This window comes from Lagopus leucura, unplaced genomic scaffold, assembly GCF_019238085.1.
Source record: "Lagopus leucura isolate 7727_CA_CO unplaced genomic scaffold, USGS_WTPT01 Super-Scaffold_100033, whole genome shotgun sequence".
NCBI classification, from domain to species: domain Eukaryota; kingdom Metazoa; phylum Chordata; class Aves; order Galliformes; family Phasianidae; genus Lagopus; species Lagopus leucura.
This window is the reverse complement of record NW_024962282.1, coordinates 79047-100776: the sequence shown is the minus strand read 5'-3', so window position 1 is coordinate 100776 and position 21730 is coordinate 79047. Positions and strand designations below refer to the sequence as shown.

The window sequence follows — 21730 nt, the reverse complement described above, 5'->3', positions numbered from 1 at the left end:
ACGAGCGACGCCCGCGAACGGCGGGGCCGGGTGACGGCGGCAAGGGGGGGAGAGGCGGGCGCGGCGGGATGGGGCGGGGGGGCGGCGGCGCGGCCGAGCCCCCGGGTGCTCCCCCCTCCGCCTCACTGTCATGGCGGCGGGGGAGGGGCCGTCACGTGAGCGTGAAGGGGGGCCGGCGGCGGGGGAGGGGGGAGCGGCCACGTGATCGCGGAGGACACGCATCGGCGGCCTGCGTCCTCGTCACGTGACGCGATCTCCCCCGCCCTGCCGGTGCCTCGCGGCCCGTTCCGGTCACGTGTCCGCCCCTGCCCGCCCCATGGCCCCAGCGGCGGCGGCGGCGGCCCGACCCCCTTAGCGCCCGCACCGCCCCGGGCCCGGCCCGGCCTCCCGCGGCCCGCAGCGCCCGCCCGTCCGCCCGGAGCAGCTCCCGCCCCACGGTAAGTGGCGCGCGAGAGGCGGCGGCGGGCACTGCGGGTGCCGGTGAGGGTAGCGAGGCCGATCCGCCGCGCCGCCCCGGGCCCCGAGCAGCCCTTACTGGGGATAACGCCTGGAGATCCGTGGGCGGCGAGCCCGGCCCGGCGGGTTGCGCCGTGGCCTATGGCCCGTCCGTCCCGGGGCTCCCTTGGCTGCCTTCTCCGCTCGGGCCGGGCCCGGCGCCGCGGCAGCCCCTGCACAAAGGCGGCCCGGCCCGGAGCCCCCTGGCACGGCGCTCCTGGTGCTGTGGGCCGGGCCCTGCGGCAGAGCCACCGTGTTGATGCCCCGCAGAGAGCCCGGCCTACGTGACCGCGACTCCGGCCTCCCGACTCCCCGGCCTCGCGTCTGCGGCGCGGCATGGGCCCTCGGCACCGCCAGGTACCGGCCCTGAGGGAGCTGATCGCGGTAGCGGGGCCGACCTCAGGCCTGCCCCGGCTGATTACCACTCCAAGCACATCCCCAGCGGGGCCAGTGACAGCCCTGAGGGTTGCTTTTATTCCTGCTCAGAACCCGAGCGCGACGGCGGTACTGGAGAGCTCTCAGAAGAGAGCTGTGAGATGCAGCAGTGGTTAGGGAGAGGCTGTGTGTTAGAGGAAAGCTCGCTGTTGGAATGTGATGGCGTTTCCAGGTGGTCTCCTTCCAGAGTTGGGGAGGAGTGGCTGTAGGTGGTCAGCAGCCAGCACCCCGTACTTTGCTCCGGCACAGACCCTGCCCGTTGCAGGCTGCAGCCAACAGTGCCAGCCCAGACAGGCACGATGACAAATAGGAGCCGGGCATTAGGCCTGCTGCCTGATCCCTGTGATCTTCCCAGCCGTTAACCAGCACTTTAAAAATTCTGTCACTGGAGAACTTGGAATAACCTGTGTCTGGTTATCCTATTCAGGAAGATGCTTTAAACCAAAGAAACATCTCTTCTGAAATTCGCAGTTGAATGACTTCAATGCTGCTGTCTTCAGCAGCAGACTAAAATTGCTATTAGAGCTGCAAAATAGCAGAATTTCTCCTGTGCACATTGCAGTCCTTGCTTCTTGGAGCAGCACTGCCACGAACTGCAGCACCAATTGCCGGAAGCTCCAGAACAGTGATCAAGCACAGATGTGATGATGATGAGGCAGGCAGGCAGGAGCAGCTCACTGAGGGCTTTAACCTCCACAATGTACCTAAGGTCTGAATAAAGAAAAGAAGACAGCGTGCTATGTGAGGACATGGCCTTCCTCTCAGCAGCAGCTAGGAGTGTCCTCGTGCTGCTCTCACAGCTGGGTGAGATTCTATTTTAGAATTGTACTGGTACTTCTTGTAACAAGAGAAGCCATCTTGTTTGTGTTAGTGAAAGATGGTAGCTTCACTAAATCCTGATTATTGTTCCTTTTTTTTTTTTTACTGATACATTGTTCAAAAGACAGCTGGTGGCTTTCTGCATTTTGTGTGATGCTGGCTGTGCTTGTGAGTTTTATGATCCTGCTGCCACTATTAGTTGCTGCATGAGAAAGAGAGCATGACAATGATAAGTATGAGTGTATGCCCTCCATGCCCTCCCAGCAGGCAGAAGGAGCCACTTGTGGGATCTGTGCTCACTGCCTGCATGCTGCAGGCATGGTGCTGGCAGCACTGCGGCTATCAGCGAGAAACTGCTGCTGGTTGCTCCGTGGCGCAGCAAAAAGGCTGCTTGTAGGTGGGTGAAATTGCACAGTACAAAAGCAAGGCACTCAGCACAGTGAGCCCCAAATGCTTCTCTTTCTGTTCTGTGCAGTTTAAATTCCTTTGCATTCTGTGGCTTTGTCTCTTTTGCATTTGATAATAACATCCTTGAAGGACTGCAAAGTAAAGGCAGAAAGAAGTGAAAATCCTCAGTCTTGCATATATGGAGGTTTCTGGTCTGTTGGAACATGTGGGCAGCTGTCTCTTTCTGGTAAGGATGAAGTGCTGATGGGAGACCAGAGACCACGATAGAAAATTCTGCATAAAACGGGAGCACGAATAACACTGAAGGATAATAGTGCTGTTGGGGAGACTGTAATGGATTGTGCTGAGAAGCTGTTGTGAAATGATGCCATGTGGTTTTCCTTGAGAAAGCAGCATTGGCAGGGCTGCTCAGCGTGGCACGGCCTGTTGTGGTTGCTGCTGCAGTGGTGTGGATGGGAACCCCCACAGTCAGATCTGCACTGTTGAAGTGTTGGGTGAGGCTTCAACTGATAGATGCCACAGAGGGGTGAAACTGAAGTGCAGGATCCATTCACCACAAAAGCTTTCCATACGCTATTTTACGTAACACGTTCTGATGATGGGCTTGCAGTACTGAGGAGAATGCTGTGCTGCTATACGAACTGTCAGAGCCAAATCTCAAAAATAAAAACCCCGCATGCCCCCACCTCTGATTTTAAATGTTCAGAGGCATCATTCTGTGCTAGGTAATATTGGTGTGATAAGCTGTACGTGCTGTACAATGCAGGCACCAGCAAATACGAGAGGTACTCTTAAAACCCACAAAACATACTGGCTTTTGAAAATACTGTTCTGTGTTTCAGCAGGAAAGTTCATGGTGTACAAAATATGTTAATTGGACAGACAAAACATTTTCAACAAAGATGTCATTTTTTGATGGGCGTGCAACAATATGTTGATAGAATCTGCTGGACATACCTATGGTGCACTCATTCTCTTGAGAAATTTGAAGCTGTAGGGTGAAGCTGTAAAGAGCGAGGGATAATGACTGCTGGAAATGTTACAGCAAGTATTAAAAGGCTTCTGGATGTGAGACAGGTGAAAAATCCCATTCTTTTGAAGCAGATACAGCATTTTATCCCTTGGTGTTCAGGAGGAGAGGGGTAGGGAACTGCCCAGCCGACATTAAATGTACAGAATATTGTTGAAGCCCTCAGCAAAAAGCACTGCAGTAAGAGCAGGGCTGTCACCCAGCTGCGCTATCTTTAGTGCAGAGAACTGAAAATCCATGATTTTTCACATACCTTGTATCCCTCCCTCTTCTGAAATGATTTAGCATCTGCTGCTCATGCTGAGGGAATCGCTGCCAAATGCCGGAGGAGATCTGCAGTTTGTGTTTCTGCATAGCTTTGGTTTTTTTTTCTTCCTGATCTGCAAAGAATAGTAAAGAAATATTAAAACTTGGTTATCATTTTAAGGTTTGGGGGGTCTTTTATTGGAGCACAAGCAGTGTCAGCTATGTAATTACATGAATTATTTAAATAGCTGGCAGTATTCTGTTAAAATAGATTTGCTAATTGTGTTGTCAGTGGGGAGCGTGTCTGTCTGGAATGGTTCAAAAATGATGTGGGTATTAACAAGTACATACAAGCCATAGTGCCTTGACAAGAAAAGTGAAAGAATTACAGCAAATAATGATAATAATTAGTTCTACTGTATGTTTTGGTAGCTCCTTGTAGCCACGATGGCAACGTCATCAGAAGAAGTGTTACTGATTGTAAAGAAGGTCCGCCAGAAGAAGCAGGATGGAGCTCTGTACCTTATGGCTGAGAGGATAGCGTGGGCACCCGAAGGCAAAGACCGCTTCACAGTCAGCCACATGTATGCAGACATAAAATGTAAGTGAAGACATTCCCTATTTCAGTAGGTACTTCAGTGAGTAGTATTTCAAGAAATGTTGACATACAACCCAAAGCATTTTGCCTTAAAGGACTGATATGTTGTTTGGGAAGGTTGCAAGGATCTGGAGCTTTGGCTGGGTTGTTCTATAAAGCAGCAGTGATCAGGACCATAGTGAATGATTATTGGTTTGTTAAGGATGTGACAGCATAGAATCATAGAATCACCAAGGTTGGAAAAGACCTAAAAGATCATCCAGTCCAACCGTTCACCTATAACCAATAGCTCCCACTGGACCATGTCCCTCAACACAAGCAGACCTTCTATACTCTGCAAATCATCTATGCCATATGCTTGTGGAGGGAAGGGTGGAAGGATGGTTGAGGAAGAGTATAGGATTTTCAAACCTAACACAGAAACTATTAAGCTGGTCTATTAAGTCTTTTAAGCTATGTGTCTAAGGCTGTTCCAATCTGCTTATAAAATGAACGTGGCTTATATTTTCACCCAGCTGACCATAACTTCAGAAGTGCTAGCATCTGTAATTTGGCCTGACAGTAATTTACCAAAGAAGCATTTGCTGCTGCACAGTTCTTGCAAGTCACAACTGAACAGTAAATGTCTATATGCTGTTTTTCTGGCTCCAATTATTACGAATGTTCCATGTGTTGCAATGCCAAAAAAGGAATGAAGCATGTTGTGTGCATCGCTTGGTTCAGCCTTAGTGAGCACTGCTGTCAGAAGTAATATGCAGGTACTGCAGCATGAACAAAAGTGGATGCAGTAAATCAAGTCTAAGTTGCTGTTTTCTGAAATACACTTGTGATAAGTTAAATAGTCTGTTCACTCATTATGTTCAGTTTTGTGAAGGCTTTATCCAGCTATTTAGCTTATGTGTAAGTAGCTTATATATTAGATGTTGAAGCGTGCAGGCAAAGAAGTCCTTATGACTTAAATGAAAGGTGTTTTTTTATGTCTTTTTACAATCCAAAAAAGAAAAATGGGATGGAGGGAGGGGGGCATTTGTTCAGTGGTGACACTCAGTTCCATTCTCCTAGTTGCACTACAGAAAGGGCACAAGATTGGAAGTTAGGTCAGTGCTGTTCGCAGTGCTCTGTTGAAGGCAGTATCCATAAATGCAGTTGTTTACGATCCATAAGCACAGTTGTTCCAGCCTCTTCTCCCTCTAGTTACAGAAAAGGAAGCAGAAGTCCAGTTTTCCTTATGAGTCATTAGGGTGTAGCAGCACCTTGGAGGCATTGGGATCACCTTTTAGGAATACCTGTGGCTAACTGCTTAGCAAACCACTTGAAACCAGCATGCTTTTGCTGTCAGCATCCTGTTACCCCACCCTGATTTCTTAGTACTGTTCTTCTGTGGAAATTGATCCAGCTGGAAAAACAAAAGGGGATGCTTCTCAGTGGATCACTTCTTTGGTTTTGGTTACTGTACAAACATTAACACCAGGACAAGAGAGGCAGCAGGAAGGGGTGGAGAGGGGACATGAGGCTGTCACCTCTCAGTAGCAGCAGCCTGGACTTGTACCAGCTTGAAGCCTCCAGGTCACTGGCTTACCCAGCAGAGAATGTAGAGAATGCAGAGATGAATCTAGGCTCCTGAGGTTTGGTGGAAGGATACTGAGCGATGGGCTGCTGGTGGCAATGTCCCATGTTTTGGGCTGACTGTGCAGCAATGATACTAATTTAAGGGGAAGACGATGTTCTACTTGCATGGCTGGAGTTCACACACACAGTAATGATATTTAATTGGAGGATGTGGATATTTGCTTATAACCAAATACTCTAGGGAAGAGACTTTCTACTATAAGCTTGCTGTCTTTTGCTAATTAATACTCTCTGTGCAATCTAGGCCAGAAAATCAGTCCAGAAGGTAAAGCTAAAATTCAGCTTCAGCTAGTATTGCATGCAGGGGACACAACCAACTTTCACTTCTCCAACGAAAGCACAGCAGTGAAGGAGCGAGATGCGGTAAAGGACCTTCTTCAACAACTCTTGCCCAAATTCAAGAGGAAAGCTAATAAAGAACTTGAGGAGAAGAACAGGTAAAGGGAATCTGAAAGCTGCTTTTCTTATTTCTTAGTTCTTATTTAACCATAGTGTGTTTCTGCCATCAGCTGTAAAGTTGTATTGCAGCATCGTTAGTGATGTTGCGTTGGTGAAGATCTTTCCACTTTCAGTTTCAGTCCTCAGGGTTTATATAACTGTAACATGTTGAGACTGTCCCTGCATTCTCAATGGCACGTTCTCAAGGTGTGAAGGCAATCAGCCTTTCGTACCTGAATGAGGTAAAAGCACCCAAGTGGCAGTCTGTCTCTTTAGCATTCCTGAGTACATACTTACCAGTTTAATAAGCTGCAAGCACTTAAGCACTTTTTTTTCACCAGAATTTGTTGCCTTCCTTCCCCCCTAGCCCCCACCCTCCCTGCGTACCCTAATCACTCCTTCCTCCCTGCCTGCCCGGATGAATCTTCTGTCCTGGTATCTTGTGAACTCCACTAAATTGTTGTTTTTGTTGTTGTTTTTTTCATGCATCTCAGCTGATATGCAGTAGTTTATTATTTGGCATACAGGATGTTTATTCTAAAATAAATTTGAAGAAAAGAGTTTCAGGAACCAAATCATTTTCCCAGAAAGGCTTTTAAGATACCTTTGAAATGCTCATTTCAAACTGGTCCTTGTGGGCATAGGACATACTTCTCTCTGCCACTCCAGATGAGTTTCACTGGCATCTCATGTGAATCCTCCACCCGCTAGCTTCCATTTTCAAAGACAGGTTAGTTCAAAGCTACAGCAAAGTTAAATGTTTTGGATTTTTTTTTTTCTAGAAAATAGGAATATTGCTTCACCAGGCAGATTAAATCTTCACAAAGGGAAATCTTTACACAGGCAAGAGCCCTTGTGTAGTAGCTCTAATAGATATGAGTTATTTTGTTGTTTTCAGTACTGCTGGGACAGTCAGCATCTACAGCAGTGCAAACTGCTTTGGCACTATTACCAAACAGTTTCTTTATTGCTCCTTCCTTTTCTCTGACAGTGATAATAGTGAGTAGTTGTACAGCCTCAGCTCTGAGTCCTTGCACCCCTAAATGGAGCTTTATAGTATTTTATCTTTTGGCATTAAAAGCTTTTCTAGTTATAGAAAAGTGGAAGCAGAAGAGTCAGAGTCTCTGTATGCAGTCTGTGCATTTGACAGTTGTATCCCAAGTCCAGTAATAGGACTTTACTGCTTAGTTTGGAACAGATGAGGCCCAAAGTCTCAACCTATTCTGGAAGGGTTCTGCATTCCGAGTCCCTTTGGCACTTTCTCCATTTATTGATAGAAAGGGGTGAGGCGTGTATGAAAACTCCAACATCTAATGAGCTATTTCAAATTGAACAGACTACTGTTTGCTGCTCTAACTTGTAGTCATTGTCACTAATCTGTACTTCTAAGAAGAAAAATTGAATAGGAAGAGTAACAGTGCGAAAACACACCAGGCACGTTTTGTCCTAGAAAGCTACCATTTCTATCTCATCCTACTTCACCCTCAAAGCAGCTGCAGACTTCAGTCCAAATTGTCATTTATCCCCATTCTTCCCACGTCTACATAGTATGTTCTGTGTATTCATAAAAAAAATTGTTTATTTTTTGTTCACAATCAATATCCTGAGAAACATGCTTAAGCTTGTTGAGGTTTTTGCCTAACTGTCCATACGTATACATGGATCCCGGTAAATAATCTGCTGGGCTTCACATTGGGTATGCAGCTTCATGAAAAGAAGCACACGAATCAGCTGAAGTTTCTGATCCATACATTGTTTGCATTTTGGACAGTAAGGATGGTAGTTGTCATTTGGATTGTAGCTTTTGTAAATATTATCCCCTGGTGGATGGAGGCAGCAATACTGAATGTTTCTGCAGCACTTGTGCTGCACGTGAAAGTTAAGTGATGTCACCAACAGAAATAGCCAGAAGACCTCACAGTAAGATGCCATCTTAAGGTATCATGCATACTTTGTAATCTGTACTCTTGTGCTAGAATAGAGAACTGTAGGTACCAAATTTTACGATTTTAATCAAGAATTGGGCAGTGTCCCAATCCCCTTTTTCTACCATATGAGCTTTGTTATTCAAGTTCAGGAAAATTAATTTTGCTTTTGCGGTTCAGAAGACTGCAGTCCAGGGCATGCAAAGACACATGCTTCACCATATTGAAGGACAAGACATTAATCCCACCTTAATGCTTTCCTAGGCGTTACTTTTTCTAGCATTTAATGCTACCCCTGAAAGATTTTGAACCCTTTCTTTGTTCTTTTGAGACAAATATCATTATTGAGGTTGGTTGGTTACACATTCTTGTTAAGAAACACAGCATTTTTAAAAGAAAAGTTAGTTTCTGTTCCTGTTGTGAACTCATATTAGCTATGGAAATCCTAGCGATTTATCCTGCAGCATTTCAATTCTATTCAATACATTCTTTTACCAGAATGCTGCAAGAAGATCCTGTTTTGTTTCAGCTCTATAAAGACCTTGTTGTGAGCCAAGTAATCAGTGCTGAAGAATTCTGGGCCAACCGTTTAAGCCTGAATGCAGGGGATAATTCTGCAGCACCTAGTAAGCAGGATGTGGGCATCTCTGCAGCATTTCTGGTATGTTGAACCTCTCATTGAAAGCATTTTAGAGCAAACAAAATGGGGAAGTGAGAGTTCTGCTCCTGTACTTTATTCCTATATACTTGATTGTTCTTTCCTGGTACCTCAGTTTAACATTTCTCTGCCTGTTGGACTGTTGCAAGCATCAAGGAGGAAAAAATGTAAAGGTATTGTGCATATCTGCAACCTCAAAACTGTACTGATTTAGCTTGCTCAGATTTAACTTAAAGATGTAACACACAGGTGCTGTTTAAACTGCTGTTCCATCTTTCATATAATAGGAAAAAAAGACAAGTTTAGTCACTAGATTGGTGTCTTAATGCAATAAATTAAAAAGCATCTCTTGCAGTGTCCACCTGCATAAGTGAAGCTGCAAAGAGTCCCACACAAACGGTCTTATTTTTTCCCCATGTTTGTGTTTTTATTTAATCTGGCACATGCTTTCAGCTGCTCAGAGACCCAACTTGTACATCTGAAAGCTTGTTCCATCTCTTCCCCCAGCTCACAGTTACATTACCCCATGTAGAATCTCAATACAACTTAAGACACTATAACCCAGATACAGTCTTCACATTCCTCCCACAGGCCAGTGTTTTTACACAGAACTCATCCAGATAACGATTTGTTGACATCCCATTTCTGTCTCTGTAATGACTTGTGCACACAGCAGAGGTTTGGGTGGAAAGGAGGAGATGGGAATTGTTTTTTGACATACCTGCTATACACTCACTTTTCCCCCCTAAATAACAAGAATTTGAGCATGCTGAAAAAAGGAAAAAAGCCAGAATATGTAGGCACCTGCTTTCTCCTCTTACAGAGAATGTGACTGTGCTTACTTGCTCCACAAATTCCTAAAGAGGTAACTCCAAGTTGCAGGTTCTAGCTAAGGCAGTTTTCAAGTTCAGTGTTATTTATCATTTGTACTGAGATGCTTTTAATATATAAGAAGAGGAATAACAGCCATAAAATATTACTGATTCTTCAGTAGATGAATTGTTGAGTAAACACCAAAAGATTAGGCATACACAGTACATATGCCTATTTTTACTTGGATATATTAAACTAACTACCTCTCGATTGTTCTTGCTTTCATCTTTAAAATTTAGTCTCCTTGAATCATCCCTTAGGTAGTAAGTATAATAAAGTAATTAATGCACACTTTCGTTTTGTGTTCTGTAAACATCTATTTATGATCAAATATGCTATGGATTATTGTAGGAAGAAGATTATTTATCTGCAGCAGAATTTGACTGCAGAATGCCAGTATTTTCTTTTCCTTCTCCTCTTACAGAAGATACTCAGACTTAAGCTGTTTCTCCTCCCCATGTGCTTTTTCTTAGGCTGACGTACGACCTCAAACAGATGGCTGCAATGGTCTGAGGTACAATTTGACTTCAGATATCATTGAATCCATATTTCGAACATATCCTGCAGGTAAGAGTAGTGCATTGCTTTACAAATACATTCACGTGAGATTTGTTTATTACCACTTTACTGCAGGAAGTCAAAGCCTTGAAGTATAAAGAACTGGATGATTTTTCCCTACCAAGTTTCCTTAATTTGAGGAGAGATGGGAAGAAGCATGTGCTAAAATACGTTTCAACTAATGAAATTGAGTTTTCATTTCAACAGGATTTTAATTTGTCCACCTACTTTTCTTTTTAATTGTAAGTGGAGATTTGGCTCTCAGTACAGAGTATTGTGGATTTCAATTCTTTGGAGGGGAAGAGTGATTTCCACCCTTCCCTTCCAATACACTGGACACTGACACTGGTTCATTTGGGCAGTAGGTTAAAAATGCTAGATCTATCTTGAGAATAACTAAAAGTCTGTCAAATAAGACTTCTTGTGTGAGTGTTTAAATTGGAGTATTCAAATTAGTGATAGGCATTTCTTTTCAGAGCATTAGGTAGCATAGCAGAGCATAGAGGAGTACCCATTAGCTGGTGTTTAACCTCTGCATTCCCTTACACTTAACTGGCATGAATGACGATAGCACCAGACAGAAAGCTAGGAAGCAAGTAAGAAAATACTAAAATAAAACGCTGTATGAAGATTTGCAGAACACCTTGTAATCATTACTTGTTTGTTCACAGTGAAAATGAAATATGCAGAAAATGTTCCACATAACATGACAGAAAGGGAATTCTGGACACGATTTTTTCAGTCTCATTATTTCCACCGGGACAGACTCAACACAGGCTCAAAAGACCTCTTTGCTGAATGTGCCAAACTGGATGAGAAAGGTAAGCTTTGGGACTCGGTTGCTGCAGTAGGCTGTTAGCAGTCTTACAGAGCACAGAGCAAGATGAACAGCCAGTAAACCTTGCAAAGGTGAAGTCTGTGTTTTCTTATGTCCATTGACATCTTGTTGAAGGGAGAGGCAGAGATCATGACTGGAAATTGTCTGTAGCTTTGCTATTCTTAGCCTGACTACAAATGCATTCCTCGAAATAAATGGGGATGTGCTAGTGCAAGACATACCCTTTATCACAGCCCATGCAACAATAAATTAGTGATAAATTCCAGTAACTTACCATCGTGACAGTTCAATTATGCTCAGCCATCAGTTACTACGGAATAAATCGGTGTACATAAACCTTCCTTTTGTGGTTGTGCACAACTTACAGCCGGTACAGCTTTTACAATAAATGGAGTGATTAGCAACAGAAAAATGTGGATCCTGTCCCATATTTTCCAGAGGAGTTGCCGTCCCTATTCTGTCCACCTTTTTAAGAGAAACTTAAGTCAGATGATATCTAATCTGTAAAGTTACTTAATCATACAGACATATGAAGAGGTAAGATCACTTAATGCCATTCCTTAGCATGTGTTAGAATTCTGACAGGATATGGATTCTACTAGGAATCCACAACCTTTCACAAGGAAAAGCTATCTTAAGTGACCATTCTACCCAAAGCAATACGGTGCCAGAATTCAAAGAGAAAAGTTTCTACTAACAACTGATACTAAAGTGTCCTCCATTTTAATACAGAACAGCGTACAGTGATGAGCAGAAGTTGATGAGAGCTGCTGTAATTAGGAGGCTGGTCTCTTACAACAATTTTCCAAGTTTATTGCTTATTTTAAAGGGAACTTTATAAAGGGTTGAAAGATTTAATCGGTGATATTTGAGCATATTGATTTTTAAAGGTTAAATAACAATCTGATAATCCCACACATTTGTGGTGGTTTTTCTTTTCTGCTGCTCCCATACAGGGTTAAAAGCAATGGTGTCTCAAGGAGTGAAAAACCCTATGATAGATTTAACAGCTTTGGAAGACAGAACGTTAGATGAAGTAAGTAGTTGCTAAAAACAAATTTAAGGGGAAATTGGGTCCTTCCTGTTCAAATTACTACAAATGCTGTTTCTAAAACACATCACTTCAAAGGCTGCTGCACTTGTTCAGTACTCAATGTTTACACAGCTGTATGCGTGTGAGGAAGCCTGTGCCCAACTGCCTGTGTTAACGTGCTGGGTATACTGCAGCACCTCTTGCTTTTCAAAATGAGTTCTTTCACTTAGTATGGCTTTTTTTTTCCTATCCCTAGCAGATTCTCTCTGGCTTCTTCCTAACTTCTAGAACCTGGGGCCACATGCAGAAAAGTAACGCAAAACGGGGAAAAAAAAGTTTTAGCCTTCTCCTTACTTTGAGTGTTGCTGTTGCATTCTGCTTAATTTTATGCATGCTGTATTGAATTTTATCCAGATTTAATTATTGTATTTTGCAAAAAATATCCTAACTTGAAGTCACCTACCTTAAAGTATAAACTAAAACAATTTTTATAATGTACCACAATATGAAATATTGAAGGATACATTTTCTGCAGCTGATTTAATTAAATCTTTGAGTTATAATTAGTAATAGTGCTTTGTTTCGAAAGGTTCTTTTTCTTCCTTGAGCTGTACAGAGCTATCACTCTAAAACTAGAATAGGAGTTGAGAATATGCATGTTTGAAGTGCTGTGCAAAGTGCTGTATTTTGCATTTGATGCTGGTTAATTGCAAGCATGAAACCGAGTACAGATTAAAGTGAATGGCTTTCAGCCACTTGGTAACTGGGGAATGCTGCCAGCATTAAGGCTTGAGGTTTCTTGAATCCCCAGTGCTATCACATCTTCCTGATGCTTAGCCTGGGGGCCGCTGGTGTTCCACAAAGTATTAAAGAGTCCATAAATCAGTTGCTACTTCTCACTTGCTATCAGTGTCTGTTTAGTACAGGTGGTTTCCTTTTTAAGCTAGTTTTAATTTACAGCAGATTATAGTCCTATAAAATATACTTTTGAGATTTATTTGTTCTTAAGATACCTCTGAACTGCCATGAGTTAGCAGAATAAAATAATCTCTGGAGGTTTTTTCCCCAAAGCACCTGGGAGTCAGGGGCGGGGGAAGGTAAGAAAATGCTTCAGATGATGATACAGTACCAATAAAACTCAGAGGAGATGGTATGGCTTCCTGACTCACTGGAAAACAGAATGGTCTTCTAGGTTCAGGAGGAGGAGGTAACCAGTGTTATTCTCTTTATAGGGCTATGGTGTTGCTCCTGTGGCCTCTACATCAAATGCCTCAAAAACTGCTAGAGAAAGTAGCAATGCTGCCATTATAAAACGCTTTAATCATCACAGTGCCATGGTCCTTGCAGCTGGCCTCAGAAAACAGTAAGTTTCAATGTTGCCTAAAAGCTAAGTATTTTTAACAAATTGAAGAATTTCCAGAAGGAAAATACATCTGCTGTTACTCATCCAGCCCTTTCCTGTAATTTTTATGAATGAACTATTATGTTCTGGAAATAAAAGTACTATTAGGTTCTATTTTGCTTTTTATAAAGTTCTTCAGATCTGTCTGAGATGACAGGTGCTATTTTTAGCTGAGTTGCTCTCCTACTCTACAAACATAAAAGAAAAAAATGGAAAGGATGTTTCTGGCTCTCTCCTCTATCCCTGCTGAAGGCTGCATCAAGGAGAAGATTTGATTCAGGGGCTCCTGCCACCTTCCAGGAGTGGATCTGTTGTGGCTTCCTATAGCAGGTTGCATGGGAGAAGGCAAATGAGGAAGTTAAAAACATCAGCGTAACTTGTGTGGATCAAATTAAAGGTTTATCTGGGGTAGCATCCTGTCCTTGACTGACTGCTGTAGCTTAACCCAGCAGGTGGCTGAGCACCACACACACAGTTGTTTGCTCACTTTCCCCCTTCCCAGTAGCATAGGAGACAGGACCAGGGGGAAAAAAAATAGAACTTGTGGACTATTTACTGAGATAGAGTTGAGGGAAAGAGTTATGAGAAATACATATAAATGTATACAACCAGTGGTACACAAGCAATTGCTCACCACCCCCAAACCAATTCCCACCTAGCCCCCTGAGCAGCAGAAGAGAGGCAGATGAACTCCCACCCTCTTCAGCTCTCCTTCCACATGATGTCATAAGGTGTGGAATATCCCTTGGGCCAGTTTAAGTCAGCTGTCCTAATTGTTTCCTCCCAGCTCCTTAGGCTCATTGCTGAGAACGGCCTTGGCTCTACAATACTGCTTAGCAGCAACTATAAACATACATCACTGTTACCAACATTGTTTTTGTCCTAGAACTAAAAACAGTGTCATACCAGACATTCTGAATACTTCTTTCCCAACTGAAATTAAGACAACAACCAAAAAAAGTGTCTTGTCTGGTTACATATGTTTATAGTAAAATCCACAGGTGAAACTCAAAAAAAAAAAAAAAAGGGGGTGGGGATAAATGGGGTTTGATATGAGGTCTGCTGTACAGCTAGTTTACAGACAACCACCTAAATAGATTACTACTGTATCCAGGTCCTACAGACCTTACATGTGAGAGATCTCAAATACTTTCTTCTGTATAGCTGAGCTCTCTGACAACATTCTCGTATTTTCCAAATGGAACAGTGGATCTCAGATGATCTCTTTTGGATAATACACGTCTCTACTCCTCAGTTTTGAGAGGAAAAAAAAAAAAAGTAATATTTATTCTGAAACAGCAGATTCTCAGCGCTCCCATAGCCCTGCTAGTGTGTGATAGGCGTAAGTACATATGCAAATCATTTGATTTGCATGATTTTGCCACGTCCCACTTGCACTGTTGGCAAGCCACTATTTCTGGAGGAAGGGAGAAACTCCCTGCTGCTTAGTTTCCTCCTGGACAAAGCATTATTTGAGGTGTTGGTTCCATTTATCTACATAAACTTCTTCCAGAGAAGACACAAGGGGGGGAAGCTGGTGTACAGTATAAGCATTTTTGAAGCATATATTTACTTTGTCTCTAGCTTGTGTCTTAAATTTCCTGTAAGGTGAATTCTTCTTAATGCTGTTTCTCTATTTTAAGAGAAGCACAAAATGACCATTACAGTGAGACCAGCAGTACGGATGGAAACTCCAGGGATTCAGATTTCTTTCAACCACCAATGAAAAAGGTATAAAGTTAGATACCATTCTAGTTGAAAGAAATTGGATGTTGTCTCTTAAAACATTGCTGAAGGTTTATTATGTGTTTTAAGAAGCACCTAAAACAATACTTGTTATTCTGTATGCTTCTAAGCTAAATAACTAAGGGCCAATGAGAAGCTTTGAGAATAAGAACATCTGTTAGTAGACACATACTACACCTTGAAGTATTGTGCTGTTGATCTGTTTAGAAGGGCCCCCTAAAAGCAGAAGTTTCCAGCATAATTCTGATTAGACATAAGTATTTTTTTCCATACTGTGCAGTTGTATTTTTGCTGTTTGCCTGAACAGTTGTAGAAAACATCCATTTGAAAGGAGTAGGGTGTTTGAGAGTCAATATTAACCTATCAAATGTATAGAGAATGATTGAACTGACACATAGCAGCCTTCATCTCAAGGTTAGAAACTGGAGGAAGGTTAAACAAAGAATGGTGATGCATAGTGCACTGAAATAGAGCACCAGCCTGTTTTGGAACGACCAGAGCAACTCACAAAGTGGAGAGAAAATACCGTAATTGCTGCAGAGATTCAATAATCTTTGCTAGAATTGACAGTTGAAATAGGTTGACTCAAAGCCTTCATATATTGCTAAGAAAAGAGTGTAGAACACATGTTAAATGTTGAAGAAGGCAACAGCTTTGACTTACAAGAAAGGTAGTTTTAGTTAGAAGGATAAACATACCAGCCCTGGAACAAACATGATGATGAGAGGAATGAGAAAAGAGCATAACAGTAGGAGGCTCTAAAGGCAGGTTTCTCATTCTTTGAAGTCCACTGACGCTGTCCTGTTACCTCTCACCACTAATGCTCTAGCTCTGTTGTCACCAAACAGCTTGGATAATTACTGCTGCATCAGTCCTATACTCCTGGACTCCAGCAATTAAGTTATTACTATTTCTGTTTACATAGAGGTAAACGACTTAAGTAGAGAAAACAAAGAATGGTGTATGTATAGCAGAACACTTCCTGGGAGTAGCAGGGACTGCAAGTTTTGGTGACAATCTACAGAAAAAGCAGTAATGCCAAGACTAACATGTACAAAACTGTACACGTTAAACAGTGTTGGTCACACCTCCCTCAGGAAGGCAGACACAAACTGTGCCAGGTAATTTTGTTTCATTAAGGTATGTCTAAACCTTTCACTCAAAAAAAATCTGAAGTGAGAAAAAAAAATAACACCAAACTCATCAAATTGTGTTATTAATAATGTCTATAATTTTTTTGGCTTATTGTAGGTGAAACTACAGGAATCCATTGAATATGAAGATTTAGCAATGAATAATAGCACTAAAACTATTGCACTAAATTTAAAGAAATCTGACAGGTAAGTTCACAGTAAATGCTGGCTATTTCAGTATATTTGATAGGGCAAGTCTGTTATGACTTAAGAATCAGGAGATGTAGTTCCCAGTGTGCTACTCAGCCAAGCACTTCCATTTAAATTTGTATTTTGATTTCATTTCGCTTTTCAGCGAGTTTCTATAAACCTGCTGGGAAGGCTTTGACATGTAATTTCTATTTAAGTCTTAAGAGACTGATTGTCATAGTTCAGCACTTTGCTGCAGCTCATAGTAGAGAAATGAATGTGATGTGTACATTTACAGTTCCAAGCAAAACAAGCAGCATGGGAATAGTTTGAGCTGGTCACTGGTCTGTTACTGTTCTAGTAATTGTCCTCTTGTTTTCTAGACCATTAAGCTTGAGAACCATAGAGAAGGACAGATGCCACAAGAAAGACAACCAATTAAAACATACACATTACTTCCTTTGTCTGAGGTTCAAATTGGTGTGAAGTCCTTTGCTACAACGCTGTTTCCAAAATTGAGCACAGCGGATGGCAGAGCTTTTCATGAGCTTGCTTGCAGATTCAGTGATAGAAATTGCAGCCTCTATTGCTGCCGTACCCTTCCCTCTTGCCATGTGGCACTGCATTTTATGTTTTACGTCAGTAAATAGGATTTAGGTAGCAATGTCAGCAGTTGCAAAGCACCCCAAACTGGAAACATTTCTACTGTCCACTGATTTTGGCGTCCATTTTATGAACACTCTTATCAATATACTTCTCTCCTTACCTCACAGGTATTATCATGGTCCAACTCCAATTCAATCACAGCAATATGCAACCAGTCAGGATATAATTAATTCTTTTCATAGTATTAGGCAAGAAATGGAAGCATATGTACCCAATCTAACTCAGGTATGTAAGAATTTTCCAGAAGTTCCTTTCTTGATGTTAGCATCTTCTTTCTATACAGTTTTTTGTCTCTTGACTACTGGAGTTTAAATTGTTCACGATAAACTTTGTTATCTCAAATAGTTTAATGTCAAGCTTATTTTACAACTTCAGGTGGGGTACCTTTTCAAATGTTGTGTTTAAGATCTAAACATGAAAAAAAGGAAAGAACTGAAAAAAGCAGCATTTCCGATATTCAGTTATATTCTACTGTTACCATGTTCTTTTGAAGTAATGGTGAAAGCATAAAGTAATAAAATAAAATACAGGATAGCTGACTTGAAGTACTGGCAAATATTACTGATCCCACCCTCTGAACTTTAGGAGGTAATGGCCTTAAGTCATTGTATGCAGTAAATGGGTCGTTGTCCCAGAAGGCATTTAAGTGCAGGACCTGCTTTTCCTTGGGCTGCACTCTTTCCTGGCAACTGGAGGGCAGCAGAGCCACCAGCTGATCCTCACCAGCCAGTAACTGAACTTCCCCTCTTCATAAACCCACATTTGGCCCAAGGAGAAGCAGCCACAATCGTGGCTGAGTTGCCACAATCTGTATTGTAGCGATCAACTTCATCTCATTTTGCACAGCCAGTTCACATACTAGGTAAAGATGTGTTCATTAATTGGGGAGCTTTCTCTGAAAAATGAGTGAATGCTTGCATTTAATTCTGCAGTACAGTGAGCTCTTCATCAGGATTTCTATTGTATGTCCCCAGTTGCATCTCCACAGTTAGAGCTAACCTGTGATTTATTTTTAAGGCATTTTAATGCAAAAATTTGTTCCCTCTTTGCTTTCAGGTTCTTTCAAGTGGTGATGCTACTAGCACAATTGCAGTCCTGTCACCTGGAGGAGCACTTATGCAGGGTGGAACACAGCAAGCCATAAACCGTAAGGATTTGAGATATGTAATACTTCAATCACTTATTACATTACAGAGCAGTTTGCTGTTTTATCTCCCGTTTAGAGTATGTTACACTGATACATGAAATTTTAGAAGGTGGGCTGTAACTGGAATAACACTGGTTAAAGAAACAAAAGCAAAGCAAAAACAGCAAAAAAAGCAAAGCAGCCCAACTAAGAGGCGGCGCTGGCTAAAACTGTGCTGTGGCAAGTAGGTGACAGAACTTCACAGAGCAAGTGAGAAAGGATGCACCCAGTACTGAGTCCTCATACAGTTGATGGGTTTTGTGTGTACAGCATTTTTATTTTGTTTTTCTCTATATTTTAATAATGCCATACTTTGAGAGAACTCTAAGGAAGTGTACTGTAGATAGGAGTTTTGAACTAGTGGAACTTCTGCAGCCTGAATTAGAATCCACAGCTTGCTGAAAGGATGACCTACCTGTGGAGTGCAAGGACAAACAAGCAACCCATCCTCCTCTCATCTCCACCTGCCTACTCCATCCCCCACTGTCACATTTATGCCACCTTGAGTTCCTTTCCCTTTCATCTCACAGTAGATGAATTTCTGCTCTCACAAGGCAGGGTTTAGAATAGTTTCCCTGTTTTGTACTTGATCTGAAGGATAGCAAAGACTATTCAGACAGCTGAAAAAGTATGCATTCCCAGTGGTAATAAGTGGAGTCATCAAGCAGTAACAAAGCTTTCTTACCCTCCCCAGCTGACATTCCCCTTCAACCCAGACCACCTTTTCTTTTAACAGCCTTATCCTAGAGTTCCCTTTGGACTGTTGAGGTGACTGCTTCTGTCATTCTTGATGACTGTGGGTTGGGTTTTTTTGTTGTTTCTTTTTTTAGGGTTGTGGTACCCTCCCTGTTTTTGAACCATGTTACCATTTTTACTTTAAGACACTGTTTGAAAGATAGTTCCTTATTCCTTTATGTGTTGTATCTGACAAGTGTCATTATTGTTTTCTCATTGCCAGTGAGAGAGGGAAAAAAATTACACTAGCTTGCATTATGTGCTGTACAGCCCATTTAATATTAGACTTTGAATAGAACTGTCCGTGCTGCCCCATTTACTAGTTCTGGATTAAAGCATGATGTCCATCCTTTGCCTGGCATACATCTGCCTGAGTAATATACAATCCTCCACACATGCTAGCCATAAATAAGCAGCTGACCTGATCCAGTACTGCTGGCACACCTCCTTCAGGTGTGAAGCACCTCAAGAGTTCCCTCCCAGCCAGTCTTTCTGTGATTCTAATCAGAAATGTGTATTACATTGCTCCTCCATTAGCCTTACCTTCTCACTTTATGTATCATAGTTTTGAGTGATACAGAAAAACCTTCTTTTCCTTTTGCAGAGATGGTGCCAAATGACATTCAGTCTGAATTAAAACATTTGTATGTGGCAGTAGGGGAACTGCTAAGACACTTCTGGTCCTGCTTTCCTGTTAACACACCATTCCTAGAAGAAAAGGTAAGGTCTCCTCGTGTGACTCTGGTTATGATATGGCCAGATATGGTTTAAGATGACTGTCATTAACTTGAAACCTAGAGCTAACGCACAGGTGTTAAGTGAGCACTTACTCATCCTTAGAGCTAAAGGTCACAAAACAATATAAAACATTACATTTATCAGCAGTTCTGCTGGTGTTACTTGCTACAATCATCTGCGTACCTCTTAACCCCCAGTAGGAGAGTTGGCTGTTCACTAGTTTCTAACATAATTGTCAGCTGTATGCCAGCCACAGATTTAACACTGCCAGTTTAAAATACAAACTACCGCCCCCCCTTCTTCTACTCTAAGACATAACTGCCACAGTAATGCTTACAGGAAATCTTCCTTATCCTTCCATCCATTGTAAAGTTACTCAGCTTCAAAATCTGTACTGTTTCTAAGAACAGAGTGCCTTCATCTTAGATTTTTCTGCTGCAAAATGTGACCAGAAAACTCACAGTATAGTCTTTGCTTGAAGCAAAAAGGGTGTTTTTGTTAACATCTTATCTGTTTTACTTGCTGACAAATAATGATGACATTGCTACACTGCATTTTCAGGCACATTGCACTTGCCTCAAAAACAAACATGGACTTAATTTTTAAGTTAGAGACAGATGACTTAGGAATTTTTCTTCCTTGAACCATACATATTTCAAGCATGCCCCAGAATTACTTACAAAGTGTTTTGTACAAATGATTACAAAATTGGTTCCTTTCTTTCAGGTTGTGAAAATGAGGAGCAACTTGGAAAGATTTCAGCTTACAAAGCTCTGCCCATTCCAAGAAAAGATTCGGAGACAGTATTTAAGCACAAATGTAAGGGAAAAATACTCTAATTACAATGGTGCATGTTACTAATGTGAATTATAATTATCAAAGGACGGTGGCTTTGTTATTCTGGGTCATCTTAAATTTGTTTACTAGGAAACTGGCAGAGGGAAATTAGTTACATAATTAACTATTCTCTGACTTTCCTTTTCTACACTGCTCAATAATAGATTACCCAGCAGAAGGCAGAAGTCATGTTTCATTTTCTACTTCTATCATGACTTAGGACTTCAGCTACTTCGAAACAGTCTCCCACCATTCCAGATTTGAAATGGTCATAGCCTAAACAGTGGAAAACAGCACAACCAAGTGCTATTTCCCTGAACCTTCACAGCTTAGTCACTGTGAATTACCCCCTCAACACAGACTTCACAGTAGAGCTTCAAAGTCCTTTCTCTGTTAATCTGGCACACCCCCTTGATCTTAGTGAAATCACTTCTAGTGAATGAAGGGAGTAATCCAACAGTGTGTTTGATCAAAGGGAGGGTAATGTATTCTCCAGTAGCTGTGACATTTACTTCCTTTTCCCTCTTAATCTTTCAGTTGATAAGTCATATAGAAGAGATGCTGCAGACAGCCTACAATAAGTTCCACACGTGGCAGTCCCGGCGTATGCTGAAGAAGACGTGAGAGTGCATGCTGTACAGGTTTGAGAACAAAAATCTGCAATAGGGATAGGAGTACAACCTAGCACATGTGCAGATCTTATAGTTGTTGCAGGAAGACCTGCAACCTACGGACTTCTGGAAAAGATGCTAACTGAACTTGCACATTTTTTGGAAAAAGAAAAAAAAAAAGAACTGAGATTAAACTTGAAAACTAGGGAGAAGAACAAGAGCGAACCAAAACAGAAGAGCTGAGGCGCAAAACTATTTAAAAGACACTGTTTACTGCAGTTACTCAGGAACTGCTTTTGATTTGCATTAAGAGCTGCTTTCAGAAATAAAAAATTTAAAGAGGGCGTATTAATAAAATCTGTTTTTGTCTAATTTTTTTTTTTTTTAAAGAAATGTATGGCACAGGGTAGAAATCAAAATGTTTTCACTGGATTCTGACATTTTTGTTGAATTGTTTGTATCTTCCGCAACCATTTAACAGTGCTATTTTAAAACAGAGCTGAA

General features: G+C 41.9%; 1 protein-coding gene and 1 long non-coding RNA gene across 5 annotated transcripts in view; one reads left to right on the top strand and one right to left on the bottom strand.

Moving 5' to 3' along the window:
- The first annotated feature begins 386 nt into the window (after window positions 1–386).
- On the top strand, window positions 387–21583 carry GTF2H1 (general transcription factor IIH subunit 1). Of its 4 annotated transcripts, XM_042882154.1 has the most exons (16): window positions 870–1734; window positions 1874–3234; window positions 3866–4034; window positions 5905–6097; window positions 8522–8684; window positions 10028–10121; window positions 10784–10933; window positions 11907–11986; window positions 13216–13346; window positions 15029–15116; window positions 16383–16471; window positions 17227–17344; window positions 18176–18266; window positions 19645–19760; window positions 20505–20597; window positions 21153–21583. In XM_042882154.1, the coding sequence occupies exons 2-16, from the start codon at window positions 3181–3183 to the stop codon at window positions 21237–21239; spliced, it is 1716 nt and encodes a 571-aa protein (XP_042738088.1). In that variant the 5' UTR covers window positions 870–1734; window positions 1874–3180; the 3' UTR covers window positions 21240–21583. The 4 variants fall into 4 exon arrangements, with proteins under 4 accessions (XP_042738090.1, XP_042738089.1, XP_042738088.1 ...); XM_042882156.1 differs by lacking the exons at window positions 870–1734; window positions 1874–3234 and adding an exon at window positions 387–437; XM_042882155.1 differs by lacking the exons at window positions 870–1734; window positions 1874–3234 and adding an exon at window positions 784–852.
- LOC122185935 overlaps window positions 931–21730 on the bottom strand; it is a 35428-nt gene continuing 14628 nt past the window's right edge. Inside the window, exons 2-3 of the long non-coding RNA XR_006180992.1 lie at window positions 3441–3567; window positions 931–1641 (exon numbers count right to left, since the gene is read on the bottom strand). This is a non-coding gene — a long non-coding RNA (uncharacterized LOC122185935). The remainder of the gene's footprint in view (window positions 1642–3440; window positions 3568–21730) is intronic.